Source organism: Hippocampus comes, unplaced genomic scaffold (assembly GCF_001891065.2).
Source record: "Hippocampus comes isolate QL1 unplaced genomic scaffold, H_comes_QL1_v1.1 scaffold246, whole genome shotgun sequence".
In the NCBI taxonomy this organism is placed as follows: Eukaryota; Metazoa; Chordata; class Actinopteri; order Syngnathiformes; family Syngnathidae; genus Hippocampus; species Hippocampus comes.
In genome coordinates this window covers 295,915-309,568 of record NW_017806220.1, presented here as the reverse complement: position 1 = coordinate 309,568, position 13,654 = coordinate 295,915, and the positions used below count along the sequence as shown (strand labels likewise).

At 44.5% G+C, this 13,654-nt stretch overlaps 3 protein-coding genes across 3 annotated transcripts in view; all 3 read right to left on the bottom strand.

Annotated features, from left to right (window-relative positions):
* The window catches only part of vgf (VGF nerve growth factor inducible), a 19,237-nt gene that overhangs the window by 2,911 nt on the left and 2,672 nt on the right, over positions 1 to 13,654 (bottom strand). Inside the window, exon 2 of the mRNA XM_019856063.1 lies at positions 640 to 2,749. The gene's annotated coding sequence lies outside the window, so the exon portion shown is untranslated. The remainder of the gene's footprint in view (positions 1 to 639; positions 2,750 to 13,654) is intronic.
* Positions 3,396 to 6,041, bottom strand: ap1s1 (adaptor related protein complex 1 subunit sigma 1). Its single transcript, XM_019856067.1, has 5 exons — positions 5,834 to 6,041; positions 4,575 to 4,753; positions 4,381 to 4,489; positions 3,657 to 3,794; positions 3,396 to 3,565 (listed from the first exon to the last, which is right to left on the bottom strand). The coding sequence occupies exons 1-5, from the start codon at positions 5,834 to 5,836 to the stop codon at positions 3,518 to 3,520; spliced, it is 477 nt and encodes a 158-aa protein (XP_019711626.1). The 5' UTR covers positions 5,837 to 6,041; the 3' UTR covers positions 3,396 to 3,517.
* On the bottom strand, positions 6,416 to 13,648 carry LOC109506976 (cysteine and histidine-rich domain-containing protein 1). The gene is made up of 10 exons (XM_019856066.1): positions 9,733 to 13,648; positions 8,839 to 8,888; positions 8,712 to 8,768; positions 8,491 to 8,645; positions 8,307 to 8,410; positions 8,005 to 8,057; positions 7,826 to 7,896; positions 7,642 to 7,744; positions 7,385 to 7,567; positions 6,416 to 6,953 (listed from the first exon to the last, which is right to left on the bottom strand). The coding sequence occupies exons 1-10, from the start codon at positions 9,794 to 9,796 to the stop codon at positions 6,525 to 6,527; spliced, it is 1,269 nt and encodes a 422-aa protein (XP_019711625.1). The 5' UTR covers positions 9,797 to 13,648; the 3' UTR covers positions 6,416 to 6,524.

The window sequence follows — 13,654 nt, the reverse complement described above, 5'->3', positions numbered from 1 at the left end:
GGCAGCATTTTTGATGCACGCCGTGCCAAACAGACATGATCAGGTCATTGCGGTTGAAAATGGAAAAAAAAAAAAAGAATGCCCAATTGCAGGCAGTCATTGTCTCATCATTGAAATAAATGAATAATTAGCATGCATTTATTCGCTTTGGCTGGGGTCGCAGTCATACCTCATTGAGTGGGGTTATTTTGACAAGTGGGGGCGGGGGGTCGTGGTGGTAAAAGCACGCTCACGATAACAGTGATGAAGACGATGAGGACAATCAAAACATCTCATGTGTGCATCATGAATAATCCAGCTTTTAAATCACATTATACTCAAATATGAGTCATATTCGATTTGCACATAAACATTATTCCAGTTCCTTATTTCCTGAAAACCTGGACTCACCCTGACTCACCCATTTTTAATGTGGTTCTATTCATATTTCATAATTTATATTTATTTTTATACTTTTTGTTCTTCTACTTCTCCCTTTCATAATTTTGCTGCTGTAAATTGGGAATTTCTCCATTGTGAGACAAACAGAGGTTTTCTTATCTTATTTACTTTCTTTTCACGATTGCCAGCCTTGACTTAGTAACACATTAAACATTGCAAAGAGTTTGTTTATGATTATGAAAAGAAGTTGTTACTCACTTGAGGTGGGAGCACTGTGGGGGGATTCCTGCCTCCGCTCCTTAGGACGTCACAGTCTTGTTGTCACGCTTCACAGCACACTTCCTAATGTCCGTGTGCGCGCGTTTTTTCGTTCTGTGTGTATGTTCCCGTTGTTTTCCCTTTTTCGTTCTTGTCCGTCTATTCGGAATTCCGAATTTATTGCTTTTCGACTTGCTTTGATGACAAGAGCCGGTCGGGATTCCTTGCGTCTCTCTCCTCCTGGCGTGTCTTGTTTTCAGCACCGCGGACAGCGTCAGGGCCTCTTATACCCGCCCACCCGTTCCGCGTGACTCATGCGTCAAGAGCCCCCATTGACGTCACCGGTCCGGGTTTCATTCATAAGGAATTTCTGCATCCCCCCCGTCTTGTCGATCCCACCCCCGCCCTCCGGGCAGATCGATGAGCTGCAGTGTCGCTGCTCGAAGGATCTGACTGCTGGATGTTGGTGCTCACGGGCAGAACTAAACATTTCAGCGACAACTTTTGGAGAATTGTTTCGATGAGAAAAATGTAAGAACCATGCCTGAAAAGCGGAGTCAGTTTGGATCGTTTTGTTCAACACTTTCATTTAACAGAAGAATAATTGCATTCAGGAATTAAAGGGCGCTTCTAGAACAGTCTTTGAATCGGTCTACTTTTAGTTGATGATTTTACATGAATTTCAAGATTTTACTCAAGTAAATTATTTGTCACAAGCTTTGTTTGGGGAAAAAAATTGTAGAAGAAAAAAGTGGTTAACCGCAATTGGTTAAAAAAATGTTTGAATTGCTTGACAGCACTACTCACACACACACAGGGAGGATGCAAAACTCGGGATGCATTTGTTATACTCAGTACTTCATAATTTCATTTTTTGAATCATCATTCTCAGCTAACCATGGCAGGCAACTGAAGCAGCAACAACTAAAAATGTCGAATAAGACCGGACTGAAAGGTTCCACAGGAATTGGGGACGACGACACATTTATAAAGTACAATTCCCTCGTATTCTTTTGCAGGTTTTTTTTTTCTCTTTGAATGTTTGTTTTGTGTGCAGGAAATTGCCCGCCATGGTTATCTGAAAAGAGTAATTTCCAAAAGTGCAGACAAACACACGTCCCCACAAACCACATAAACAAAAAAGAAAACCCCCCCGCACCTACAAAGTCCCAACCAAAAGCAGCCCCCACAAACACTCAGACGAGCTTGAAATCTTTTATTGACTTATAAAATTGCTTTCACAGCTGTTAAAACAGATCCAAGGAGCTCATCATTCGCGTGTCTCTCCACAAACAACTCTTGCTTTTTTTCTTTCCAAAGTCTTGCAGGGGTTCATTTATTTAAAACAACAATTACTACATTATATTTCCCCCACTTCCCCAAAAAAAAAAAAAAGACAAAAAAAAAAAAAGAAAAGCATTTGCATGACATGAGCTGAACGATCACATGTCAGTGTTGGCTGGAGTTCTGCAAACAAATGAAGCTATTGACCGACACATGCGCACAGCTGTGCCGCTTACTGAATGTAGTTTTAATCAAGCCGAGAAAAATAAATAAATGTTAAAAAGTTTTTTAAAAAAAAAAAAAAAAGCAAGCCAGCATCCCGAAATGAGACAACCCTCCATACACCCAACAGAACAGTAGAATCATTTTTACTCCCCATGCTAGGAAAAAGTAGCCCCCAAAAAAGCGATTCATCAAGTGCGGCAAGATACAAAGTAAAGATGAAAAGTGAAGCTTGCGAAACACAGAAGACGCTGCAGCGCTGTGCTCAAACGCAAAGGCGGGACGTTCTTTTCCAAGAGACACAAAGTTGTTTCATAACGATAAGAATTAGACTTTTTCAAAAAAAAAAAAAAAAAAGGATTCGAGCGAACGAGGCGCAGGCCCAACGCCATTTCGGGTCTCGTTCCCCTCAAAAGAAACATTCCAGAGTGGCCGTAAGCTTCCTCGTAGAAAAATGAGCTTTGCGGTTGCTGCACACGCAAAAATGCTGGGTGGTGTTCCTAACCCACTAGCTGGGTAGCTGTGGATTTTGAGCAAATACCAGGTTGACTTCCACCCAATGCACTGGCTCAGTCCCTTTTGGTCCCAGCGCTGGGTTAGCTAGCTAGCATCGACCAGTTTGGGTTACTTTGGACCCAGCAGTTTTAAGAGTGCATCTTCCTCCCTTTCACGTCACGCGTGCGTCACCTGATGGGACGACAAAAGCTGATGATGTCATGCCGCGGTCCCAGCGTAGCGACACTAATTGCGGCAGTGATGTTCAACGTCTTTGGTTCCCTATTCCCAACGGACGTTTGATTAGGCACACTTTTGAGCCATCGGCGCTTCCGTCGCCTGCAAACGCCGCCACACGGGGCGTGTGGGACAACTCAAATGAAAAGCGAACTATAGGCTTGAACCGTCTGGTTCCTACCGACAAAAAAAAAAAAAAAAAACGTGCCGTTGTTGTCCGCGAAAGTCAACTCCAGGTTGCCACCGTTTAGCTGCCAGCGACACACAAGAGCGGACACGATTTCGGAATCAGGGCACCAAACAAACTGCTTTTGGTCTTCTCGTATTGGAGATATCATCAAAATTTGCATTTTCTCAACTCAGGTTTGCCCCCATTTGCTTCTGACCAGCATATACACTTCCGGATCACTCGTACAAATAGAAATACATACAAACAAATGATGTGTGCACTTTGTCACACAAACACACACACACACACACACACACACACACACACACACACACACACACACACACACACACACACACACACACACTGGTGGACGTGTCAATGCGAGGCTCGTACCCACGCGGTGCATCACAGTCGCCAAGCCACATGTGACACACAGAAGTAGTGTTCAGTCCCATGCACGAGCGTCCACTACGCCAAGCCCATCTCCTCCAGGACGCTCCTGGGCGACTCGTCTTCCTGCGTGGCAAAAATAAATAAAAGACGCACGTTACGGTCACGAGGGCCACGGGTGAGACGGCCGAGCGGAGTGTGAAGTGAGGAAGAGGACCTCCTGCAGGATGTCGGCTTGCTCGATGGCTTTGAGGACGCTCTTCTTGGACGTGTCCTGGATCTCGCCTCCCATCAGGAACTCGTCCAGGATGAAGTAGGCCTTCTCAAAATTGAAGATGATGTCCAGCTCGCACACCTAAGCAAGTACAAGCACAAATAGGGCCAACAAGATTTGGACACGAGGTACACGCGCACACAAGGATACATACAAGCAATACAAAGACACATAGGGACACCACAATACAAAAATCACACACACACACACACACACACACACTGCTCATTTATAGACACAAAGGCTCCACAAAACATACACAACCTACCTGCACACACACCACATAAATACACACAGGCTACACAGATCCCTACACGTGGTACACACACACACACACACACACACGAATGCATACACGCACAAATTCACACAGGCTACACACACAGGTTAAACACTTACACACAGGCTACCGAAACACACACATAGGCGACACATATATCGTACACGCATGTGTATGCATGTGATTCATACACATACACGAGGTACATACAATCATACACAAAATATACACACACAGAATCAAACATGGGCTACACACACACACACACAAGGTACACTCTGCCTACATAAATACAAAAACACACACAAACATGGGCTGCACAAAATTACACACACACACACACACACACACACACACACACACACACGGAGGAGCCGCATGACTCACGCTGCCAAAGTATTTATCCAAGAGTTCGACAAAGCGGTGGATGACTTCGAGCGTAATGAGTTCGTTGTCGTGCTCCTCCACAGCGCAGCAGAAGTACAAGCTGGCATACCTGCACACAACATTGACGGCGTTTGCCATTCATCTGTTGAGTCTGCAAAATGTGCCACCAAAATTTCAGTGCGCTAACACTGGACCTCTTGTAGACAATCTTGAGGTCCCTCCACTCCAGAAAGCTGCACATTTTAGGCTTGCGGGCGAGTACGATCTGCATCAGCTCCCTCACCATCTTCTTTTTGTCGCGCTCGGCCGTGGCCGTGTACCACTTCTGCAGCCGCAGCTTGCCCTGCCGACTGAACAGCAGCATGAAGCGCATCTGGGGAGGAAGAAGAGGAAAAGACTCGGCGTGAGTTCACTGTGCTTGGGTAAAAAGCTTTGGAATGTTCACGGCTGTTGTGATGGTCCTTCTGGTTTGCCTGCCTTGTCCACATGGGGGCAATATAACACAAAGACGCATATAGTGTTTGACAGATCTCAACTCCTTTCTCAGCTCATCGGTGCGACACTAATAGAAGTCATTCTACTTAGAGGATAAAGAACATGACTGCGGGTACTCTGATACTGCTATCTTTGATTTGTGTGCTTCGTTTATGTTCGATCAGTTGCTTCAAGGGTGAAAGCACCGTGACATAGATGCCAATTAGCACAAGCAGCCTAGTAGGGTTTAAACGCTATGCTAGGTGGTTATTTTAAATTGGTCTTTGTTTGACAACTGACTCCAACTGGAGTGGAGCTAAACATCTTGAATGTTTTTTTTTCCCAAGAATTTTTCACTGCTGGTTGGGACGTGCAGTTTAACGCCATCATACAGTGCAAATGTTTGCTGTCATGTCAAAACAAAAATTGCCCAAACGACAGCTGACATTTCAAACTACCTCTGTCGTGTCATGTGTTTTTTTTTTTTTTTTTGGTGTAAGAAATCTGTTTACTAATGGATATGACTGAGCAAATGTTTCCAACTTGACTAGGGTTTTTTTCTTCTACGGTATGTTGGCCCTTACCTGTAACTTGAAGTGACATGCGACTTCGTCTCTCCCCTTATGCCGAACGATATTCCAAAAAGAACATGACAACATTTAAAGTGACTCTCTTGCCAAATAGCTGTCATTGCCACTTTCATTGTTGACACAGACGACAGCCTGGAGCTTTAACGCCCAGCAAGTATAAGTGGCTTCAATTTCAAACGAAACTAAAACCGGACTTCTTGAATCTTAACCACAAAATGCCCATGATAAGACTGCCGTGTGCTTCTGAAGAACTACTTTCCAGTTCATGCTGCCAGATGCCAGGTGAAGGTAGAGACCAGGTGGTGAGCCACTTCCTGAAACCTTAGACCTTCCTAGCATTAGCCAAGCACGTATTGTCGCTTCTCCCCCGATCAAAACGTACAACTTACCATTTTCCAAATGTTTTGGATCGATACCGCGACGTTCGCGACCAACTGTCCCTCGAAGAATACCCCACGGGGTAATTCGCTCACACCGCGGTTAGTGTTGACACTTGTTCATGTCTGTCAGGTAATGTGTGAGCACACATTATACACGACAGCACAACCAAAATCATCGCCTCCTTCCCCGGGCAGGGTTAAACCCGACTGAGCATGCGCAGATATTTTTCTTCACGTCTGCCAACGCTGTTGGGGTTCTTGAAGAGGCAACAATCGAGCGCCATCTGCTGTTAACATTTTGTACTACGTGCTACACGGTTTACCAAAATTCATACAAACGGGCTCACGTTCGGCTAGTTAGCTGTAATAGCTAGATGTGCAACCCATTGAGCCACAGAGACAGCAAAATAGCTTAATTACAATTAAAATGTAAAATGTAATTAAAATTAAAACATGTAGCACATTTGACAATAAAGTTGACTTGACTTGAAATACATGTCAATCAACTTTTGATCAAATATCTCAATGTTTGTGAGTTACTACATGCTGTGACATGACTACACAACTACACAAAGAACATGTTTTATTCGATGGAAACTCACATTTTCGGACAGAATGATTTTGAAGTTTGTGAGCCAGCATTTTGGGGGTATAACGCAGAAAAGGTCTACCTTTTCAATTATTACATTCTTTGCAGGTCTTATTCCAGTTCGGGCATGTCTTCAAATCCCTCCTCTTCCTGCTGCCTCTTCAGCTCCTCCAGCTTCTCCTCGGCCTGCCTCTTGTGCTCCATGGCCCTCCTCATCTCTTCCTCCACCTCTTTCCTCGTTACATTCGGCACCTCTTCAACGTGGGCCTGTCGTTGACCTTTGTCCGCCTCCACTTGCGTTGTCTTGGGCGCAGTGTCGTTGACCCACTCCTCGTCCGAGTCGCTGATGTCATCGTCGTCAATGTCCCAGTCGGGACGTTGCGACTCCGGGGCATTGTCGGGGTTTTCCGCCGCGGGCTCCGGCTCGGGCTTGTAATTAGGGTCCTCCAGTTTGCCCCACGCCACCTCGTCGGCTTTGCGGAGGGTGATCTCCACTTTCGACGGGACCATGTTGACGGCGCTCTGCTGAACACTGATGACCTGAGAGCCGACATCAACTCAAAATAGTGAATTATATTTGTCGATTGAAAACATGACTCTCTCGCCTTCCTCCATTGCTCTTTTTGGCCTACGGTATGGACATGCGAGTCGTCGATGTGTTGAAAACCGAATGTAAAGTTATTTTTTGAGTGGCTTTATTGAGTACTTTGGTGTTTGGAAACAGGTGTCCTCTTCCATTTCATTATTCATGAACTCGTAGTTTTACCTCGTCATCTTTTGTGATCCATAAAAGAGTCACTGTCATCTGATTACTTGACTGGAAAAAGCAACGCGTTACGTGAGTCATTACTGGAAAACGTGGACATTTTGGATCACCATGAAGGACACATAAAGACGTTGCCGATTAAAATTTGCTGTTGACCAGTGTTAGCTATGATAGCAGTTGTGATAGCGATTACGCATTTACGCACCCCCCAAAGTTGGAAGTCTCTCTTGAAGATCTTGTCGCTCTCAAACTGGATGTGACAGGAGATCACCGTCCCGTTGGCCTCGATGCAGCTGTACTCCGCGTTGGCGTTCTTGGCGTAGATCGTCACCACGACGCTCTTCGCCGTCTGGTGCCAGTCATGTCGACACGCCACTTTCTTCTTGTCCTGTCAACACGCACACAAACATTGACTCACAGGTAGAGTGAAAATCTTTTTTCGCATCTTCCCTTGTGACAAACCTGCTTTGGGACCCAGCGATGTTTTCCGGCCATGCAGCCCTTCTGGTCCAGGAAAGCGTTAAAGTCCATGGTCCTGATGCAGCAGCAGCTCCAGTACTTGTACCTGAGGTCGCAAGTCACAGACACACCATCAGCCGGGATGATCCTGAGCACATACTTTTGACACCCTTTGAGTACGTCTTACCCCTCATGGAAGACCGGCGCACCAGAGTGGTGTGTGCAGACCTCGAGGTCAGTTTCTGGGCCCTGATAGACCTGAAGACACAAACACATTGCTGAAGATTGATTCTCAAAGTGGGGCATGGGTTGGTCGGGTCCTGACAGTGGCTTTCATAGAGACGCGCAAGAAAAAGGCTCACTTACTGTTTTGCATCCTGAATTCTTGCATCGTGTGCCTGGCACCACACCTTGGCTCTCTGGCAAAATTTCAAAACAAGAAAAATAAGTTTCAGTATGTGTAAACAAAAAAAAAAACACTTTAGGTTTTCTATTTTGCTTAAAGCATTTTTCAGACAGTATTGAATTTTTTAGGTTTTGTAAATTCACCAATTGAGGCCAGGCACTTTTGCAACACCGTTTCAATGTGAACTTCTGAGCCTTGGCAAACAAACGCTTACAAAAACCGCAAAGGCAAAGTCAACATTTGGCCGATTGACACCTCATACCTTTCTTCTCCTTTTCAGCCCTCTCGTTCATGTCCAGTTTCTCCAGCTCCTTCGCCAGGGACGGTGCCACTTTGACGGGCAATTTGCTCTTGGGTTCTTCTGAACTGTGCATGCGCACCAGATGATATGTTGAAAAGGTGTGGCCAGAATCATTGGCAACGACATTACTTGGCACACGACGCACCTTGGTCTCTCTCTCAGCAGCTTTTCAGAAGATTTGGGTCCCCGGTAGATGATCTCCTGGCCATTGGAGTTTTTGCTGCCAGCTTTGTCAGACGACACCTCTGGTAACAGAGGTTCGCGTGGCTTTTCATTGCTGTGGTGCCCACGGGTGCAGCCCTATGAAGAAAAAAAATTTCAGGTCACAATGTCCAAAAAAAAAATCAAATCCTTTAAGAGTTTTACCTTGATGGAGAGAAATTCAGAGAAGTCTGTCGTCCTCTTGCGGCAGCATGACCACCCCTGAAGAAGCAGTTACGTTTTGGAAATGTTCAATTTATTCTGCTCTTTTTTGCACCGTGACATGTGTTACCTTCAGAGCATCGTGGAAGATGGGCATTCCGGGATGGAAGAGGCAGGAATCTTTGCAAAGAGAGAGAACAATCTGGAGTACTGCAACCATGTCCAAACTGACTCACGTGATTCAGTAAACTGTAGTAATAATAGTCGTTTTTCACAGAGGATAAATAATATATGCCTGGGAGTATCTTTTAACAAGTTGCTGCACTGTTTGTTCATATTTCCGTTGCCAAAAGTGTAGTAAATCAATGGTAAACTGCTCCATCTATTGCACTTGTTATTAATTGTTGTGTCCACCTGTATTTGATCTAATTCTATTGACACGCGTGAGGGAAAACTTATTGAAAAATTATGAGGCCTATTCAAGGGTTGTCAATTGTCACTCACTGCTGCACCCAGGTGGCAGTTAACAGCATTACAATTTAAGAGGGAAAGCTGAGAATTTTCTCTTAAATGCTTGCCGTCATTGTTCATCGCAATACAGTGTTGAAGTCACTGTCATTAGATGACTTCACATACAAAAGTACCACATGAGATAAATTGTTGCTGTGAAAAAAAAAAGGATTAGGGTGAGGCGTTACCGGCATCGCTACTTGTTAGCATTAGGCTAGCATAAGATAAAATAAAATTATGAAAGGGAGAAAGTAGAAGACAAAAAGTAAATAAATATAGATATAAAATATAAGCATTTAAAAAAATGCTTCCTTTAAGACGATTGTTTTTTCACACATACAACGATCTTTGTTTTGCGTTTGACAGTTAAGGTTAACAGCGAGTGGCATTAAACTGCTTGAAAAAAAGTACCCCCCCACAAAAAAAAAGCTTTTCCTCACTGGGGATCAGCTGAACTAGAATGAATGAACTTGAAGAACTTCACGTGGATCCAGACATTCATTCACACTCTTACCGGCCTCGTTGCAGTCTGCGTCAAATGTCTGCCCGCAGCCTTTGTTGTAGCACAGCAGCGCCATGACGACCCGTCCGCCGTGCCGCGGGTGCCTCTGACTTCTTGTAGTCCAGTGGCCGGTTCTCCGCAAGTTTCTGTGTTCAGGAGAGATCCAGAAGGCGAAAGGGAGGCTCTCCCAGTGGACACTTCTCTTTCTGGCTGGGAGAAAGACAAAAATAGCAGCTCACCTCCCTCCTGTTGCGCACTACAGCTGTTGAGGTTTATCTGCAGGCTGGGGGAACATTCCTTCTGGTGGTGGTGGGGGTCAGCTGTCACTCTGGACGCGGTGCCGCCGAGACTTACTGTGGACTCAACAAAACTAACATGCGCGTCATTTGACGGGACTGACACAAAGTGAATGAGTCTATTAATTACATGCCATCGCTCAAGGATGAAGACAAGACACTCTTCTTGTAATGGAAAATGACTTTATTTCTTCCAAAAAAAGACAGAAAAACAATCCTCTGAATAAACAAATATACTGCTGTAAAATAAAAGCCTGTGATTTTTGTCGTTTTGCCTTTCCATGCTCGATACAATCCATATAATTCTGCATTAAATAAATAGAAATCATGTACAAGGAAACCGATTGAAAGGTGGCACCAGCTCAAAAAGCGTTTGGCATCACTGAATGACAAGAGGGAGGTGTACATGAGCAGTGATATTACATCGGTGCCGCTGATATCTCTTCCATAATTCACTCAATTTTGAAAAAGCATAAATGAGCATAGTGCAGGATATGATGTAAAAAAAAATGCCACCTCTTTTCAGATTTTTTCCATAAAGCTGCAATACAAGAAGTGAACGTTAGATGGCGGCAGAATCACAACAAAACTTAGACAACGTGACACATTTCGGGACACTTTGCTGCTGCGGCTCATCTACAACAGTAGTGAGCCCACCGAAAATATATGGGGAGGGGTTTCCATATGGGAATTGTGGTAAAAATTGATGGTCACCGTCACATCATGCTGTTTAGAAAAAGAACAATCAACGCTACAACCATGCACTCGCTGATTTGAACGTCACTTTCAAAGCTCATCCGTGTTTTCCTTCCGACCAGTAACCAGCATGAAATCGAGCCGAGGATCACAGCCCATGAACTCGCCAATCATGAAGGGGCAAAATCAAAGTCTCCCGAGACAAAGGAGAGCTTGTCACATCACACAGGACCGGGCACCATGCAGAGGAAATAATGAAATACAAAACTGCAGAAGTGACAGTAGTTGCCATACGGAGCAGGTCGGAGAGGTTTTGTGTGGTTTTTAATCTCGCCCGTTAGGTGAGGGCAGAGGGGGTGAAACATTTTACTGCTTTACTCTCTGGTGTCCAAGCGGGAACGCAAGAGCTGAACGCGCCTTTCAGATGCTACGCGAAAGGAATTCAGTCGCTTAAAGTAAAGTAAAGTAAATTAAATGTCACCTTGACGATGTTGCTTGTTTAGGAGAACTGCGCGCGCAGAGCAGGACGTGGTCAAGTTCCCGGGATGAATTGAATACACGCTTGACGGCGACATCTTGTATGAAAGTGCTGAGTAGAGGTGTCCCGACCACATTTTTTTTCCGCATTCGAGCCCGTTTGATTTCTTCCACAGTAAACAACAAATGTACATTCTTATTGAGAAGTCTTAATTGTATGACGAACCCATGCTACCCTTGGGGCACAAATGTGCTTGTCACAAAAGAATTGACACACGCGAGGCTTGTATTTGAAGGTAGTCTAAACGTGTCACGTTTGTTAACCCGTCGCTCTTTCAATTCGGACTTAGTTTGTAGTATTTTACGGATTGTCCTGACTGTCGTCCACGTGAGCAAAATCTTTCCACATCCGGGTCAGCGGCCCGTTTTTTCTTATTTCTTTTTATCATCGACTAACAAACCTGCATCATTTCATTGTTTAGTATAAAACTAAGCTATTGCTGTTGCATTTGGCAAGGTCTCTGTCGCTTTGTGACCTCTAAAAATTGAGAGGGGGGAAAAAAGCGTTGTTTTTTTTTAGCTGACACTGATCAGCTGTGAATTACATTATCGTCCCCACTATCTCCATCAAATTGGGACAACTTGGGGCCCCATGATCACATGATTTGCTGTGGACATTCAAGAGCCTGAGCAGATGCCGCATAGGCTGCTGACCTGCTTCAACAGAGGCACAGATGAGACCGGTTTACAAAGCAAAAAGAGGGAATAGCGCAAAGCCGAACAACAAGGCCAGTAGCCTCCAAATATGTTGCCAAAAAAAAAAAGTGAGACACACTAAGAAAGATTGAAAAAAACGAAAGTAGTACAGGACGAGGCTGGAAATCTACGGCACGAGGAGTCTAACGCTAACACAAGACTGTAACGAGAAGCGTTCAAGAGCGACATCTATCCAATAGCAACGGTGATGGTCGAGGCGAGCACGAGCATCATTCGTGTTTACATGTCTACACACAGCAAAACGGTGGACGAGGCAGGCGAGAAGAAGCAGCGTTCTAGAAGACAGGAGACAAAAGCATGGTAGGACTAGAACTGCTCAAGGAGGTCTGGATGAAGACAACTGACGGGGACCGGGGCTGGGAGTAGAAAAAGTCCATTGTTCAAATGGCAGGAACATTTTGTTACCTGCTAAAGTGGCTGGTGTGTTTACACAAACTGTAAAACTCCAAACTTTTTTTTTTTTTTGACACCAGAAAGTAGACCCGACAGCTGCGGCTTGATCACATCAGTGCAAAACTTTGCGTGTGCATTTTTTGCAACAAAATAAGCACGTGTGTCTTTGACAATGTCGTGACTTTGAGAACTAGCCCTCGATGAAAACTGACGTAGAATGACAAACCGACACGTATTGACAAATCATTGCGATGGAATGCTTTGGGTGACCTTTTGCACAAGAGAACATTTGACGCCAACATTTTGTTCAAAAACCGGAAGAATTGGGGAGGGGGACACACTAAAAAGACACTTAAATAGAATCAGTGCAATTTCAGTGATTCAAAATGTCCGATGGAAACAAGCACAGACATTCACTGAGCACAACAAGGAAAAACGCAACCTCTGTGGCCATTACATGGATCCGCTTAGTGAGGCTTACCAGCAGGGGAGAAAAAAAAAATGTCATAAGACAGTTAAATCAAGGGGAGCCACCATCATTGGGGGATTAGCACATGGAAATTGTTTCACGTACTGGACGCCTCCTTTGATGGAGAAGATAATAGAAAAAGCTTTCCACTTCTATGGGCTAGTAAAATAAATGTCAAACACAAAAGGGAGCTCAGAGAAATGTATGCGCATTATCACATGGCCAGCCGTTAAAACATTTGATATCCTGTGCTAGCGCGCTCAAGTCTCACTCGTGAGACAATTTAGCACACGAGGAGAAGAGCTTTGAGATTTTCAAAAAAATAGTGTTGCATAACCGATTCTGACCTTGTTAAATCAAATGTGAGAAATCGCATAGTAAATAGCAACATTGAGGGGGGAGAAAAAGTCATAATTCGATTATTTTTCAAAACGCGTAGTTCAAAGCTGAATTTTTACACTGGGAAAAAAAACGTGTTGAATTCACTCGATTTTATTTCGTTAAGTGGCTGCACAAAATAAAAGTAGACTATACAACCAGATGATCTTATTCCATGCAACCACTCGACACAATAAAATTGAGTAAATTTAACAAATGCTTTTTTCAGTGCAGTGCGGACAACTTGGCGCACTGGTAGGACATCGAAAAATAGCCCGGAGGGCTTCCCATGTCCACATGTCAACCTGCTTGGCCTCCACTACAAGATGATTTGTGAGCAGGCTTTCAAGAAGCAGTGCCGACACACATGATGAAGGATTCAATCGCATTCTGCTCACCTCCTGCTTGTCACGCAAACATGCTATCACAACTCGGGCCCGCGTTTCGG

Bases quoted from the DNA above. Each gene is read 5' to 3' on its own strand.
- ap1s1 (XM_019856067.1), bottom strand. The intron at 3,795-4,380 runs GTGAGTCATGCG...GTACTTGCTTAG, and splicing joins TGGATAAATACTTTGGCAGC to GTGTGCGAGCTGGACATCAT. The intron at 3,566-3,656 runs GTCCTCTTCCTC...TTTGCCACGCAG, and splicing joins AAGCCGACATCCTGCAGGAG to GAAGACGAGTCGCCCAGGAG.
- LOC109506976 (XM_019856066.1), bottom strand. From the start codon at position 9,796: ATGGCGCTGCTGTGCTACAACAAAGGCTGCGGGCAGACATTTGACGCA. The intron at 7,897-8,004 runs GTAAGTGAGCCT...TTGTGTCTTCAG, and splicing joins AGAATTCAGGATGCAAAACA to GTCTATCAGGGCCCAGAAAC. The intron at 7,568-7,641 runs GTTTGTCACAAG...GCGTGTTGACAG, and splicing joins ATCGCTGGGTCCCAAAGCAG to GACAAGAAGAAAGTGGCGTG.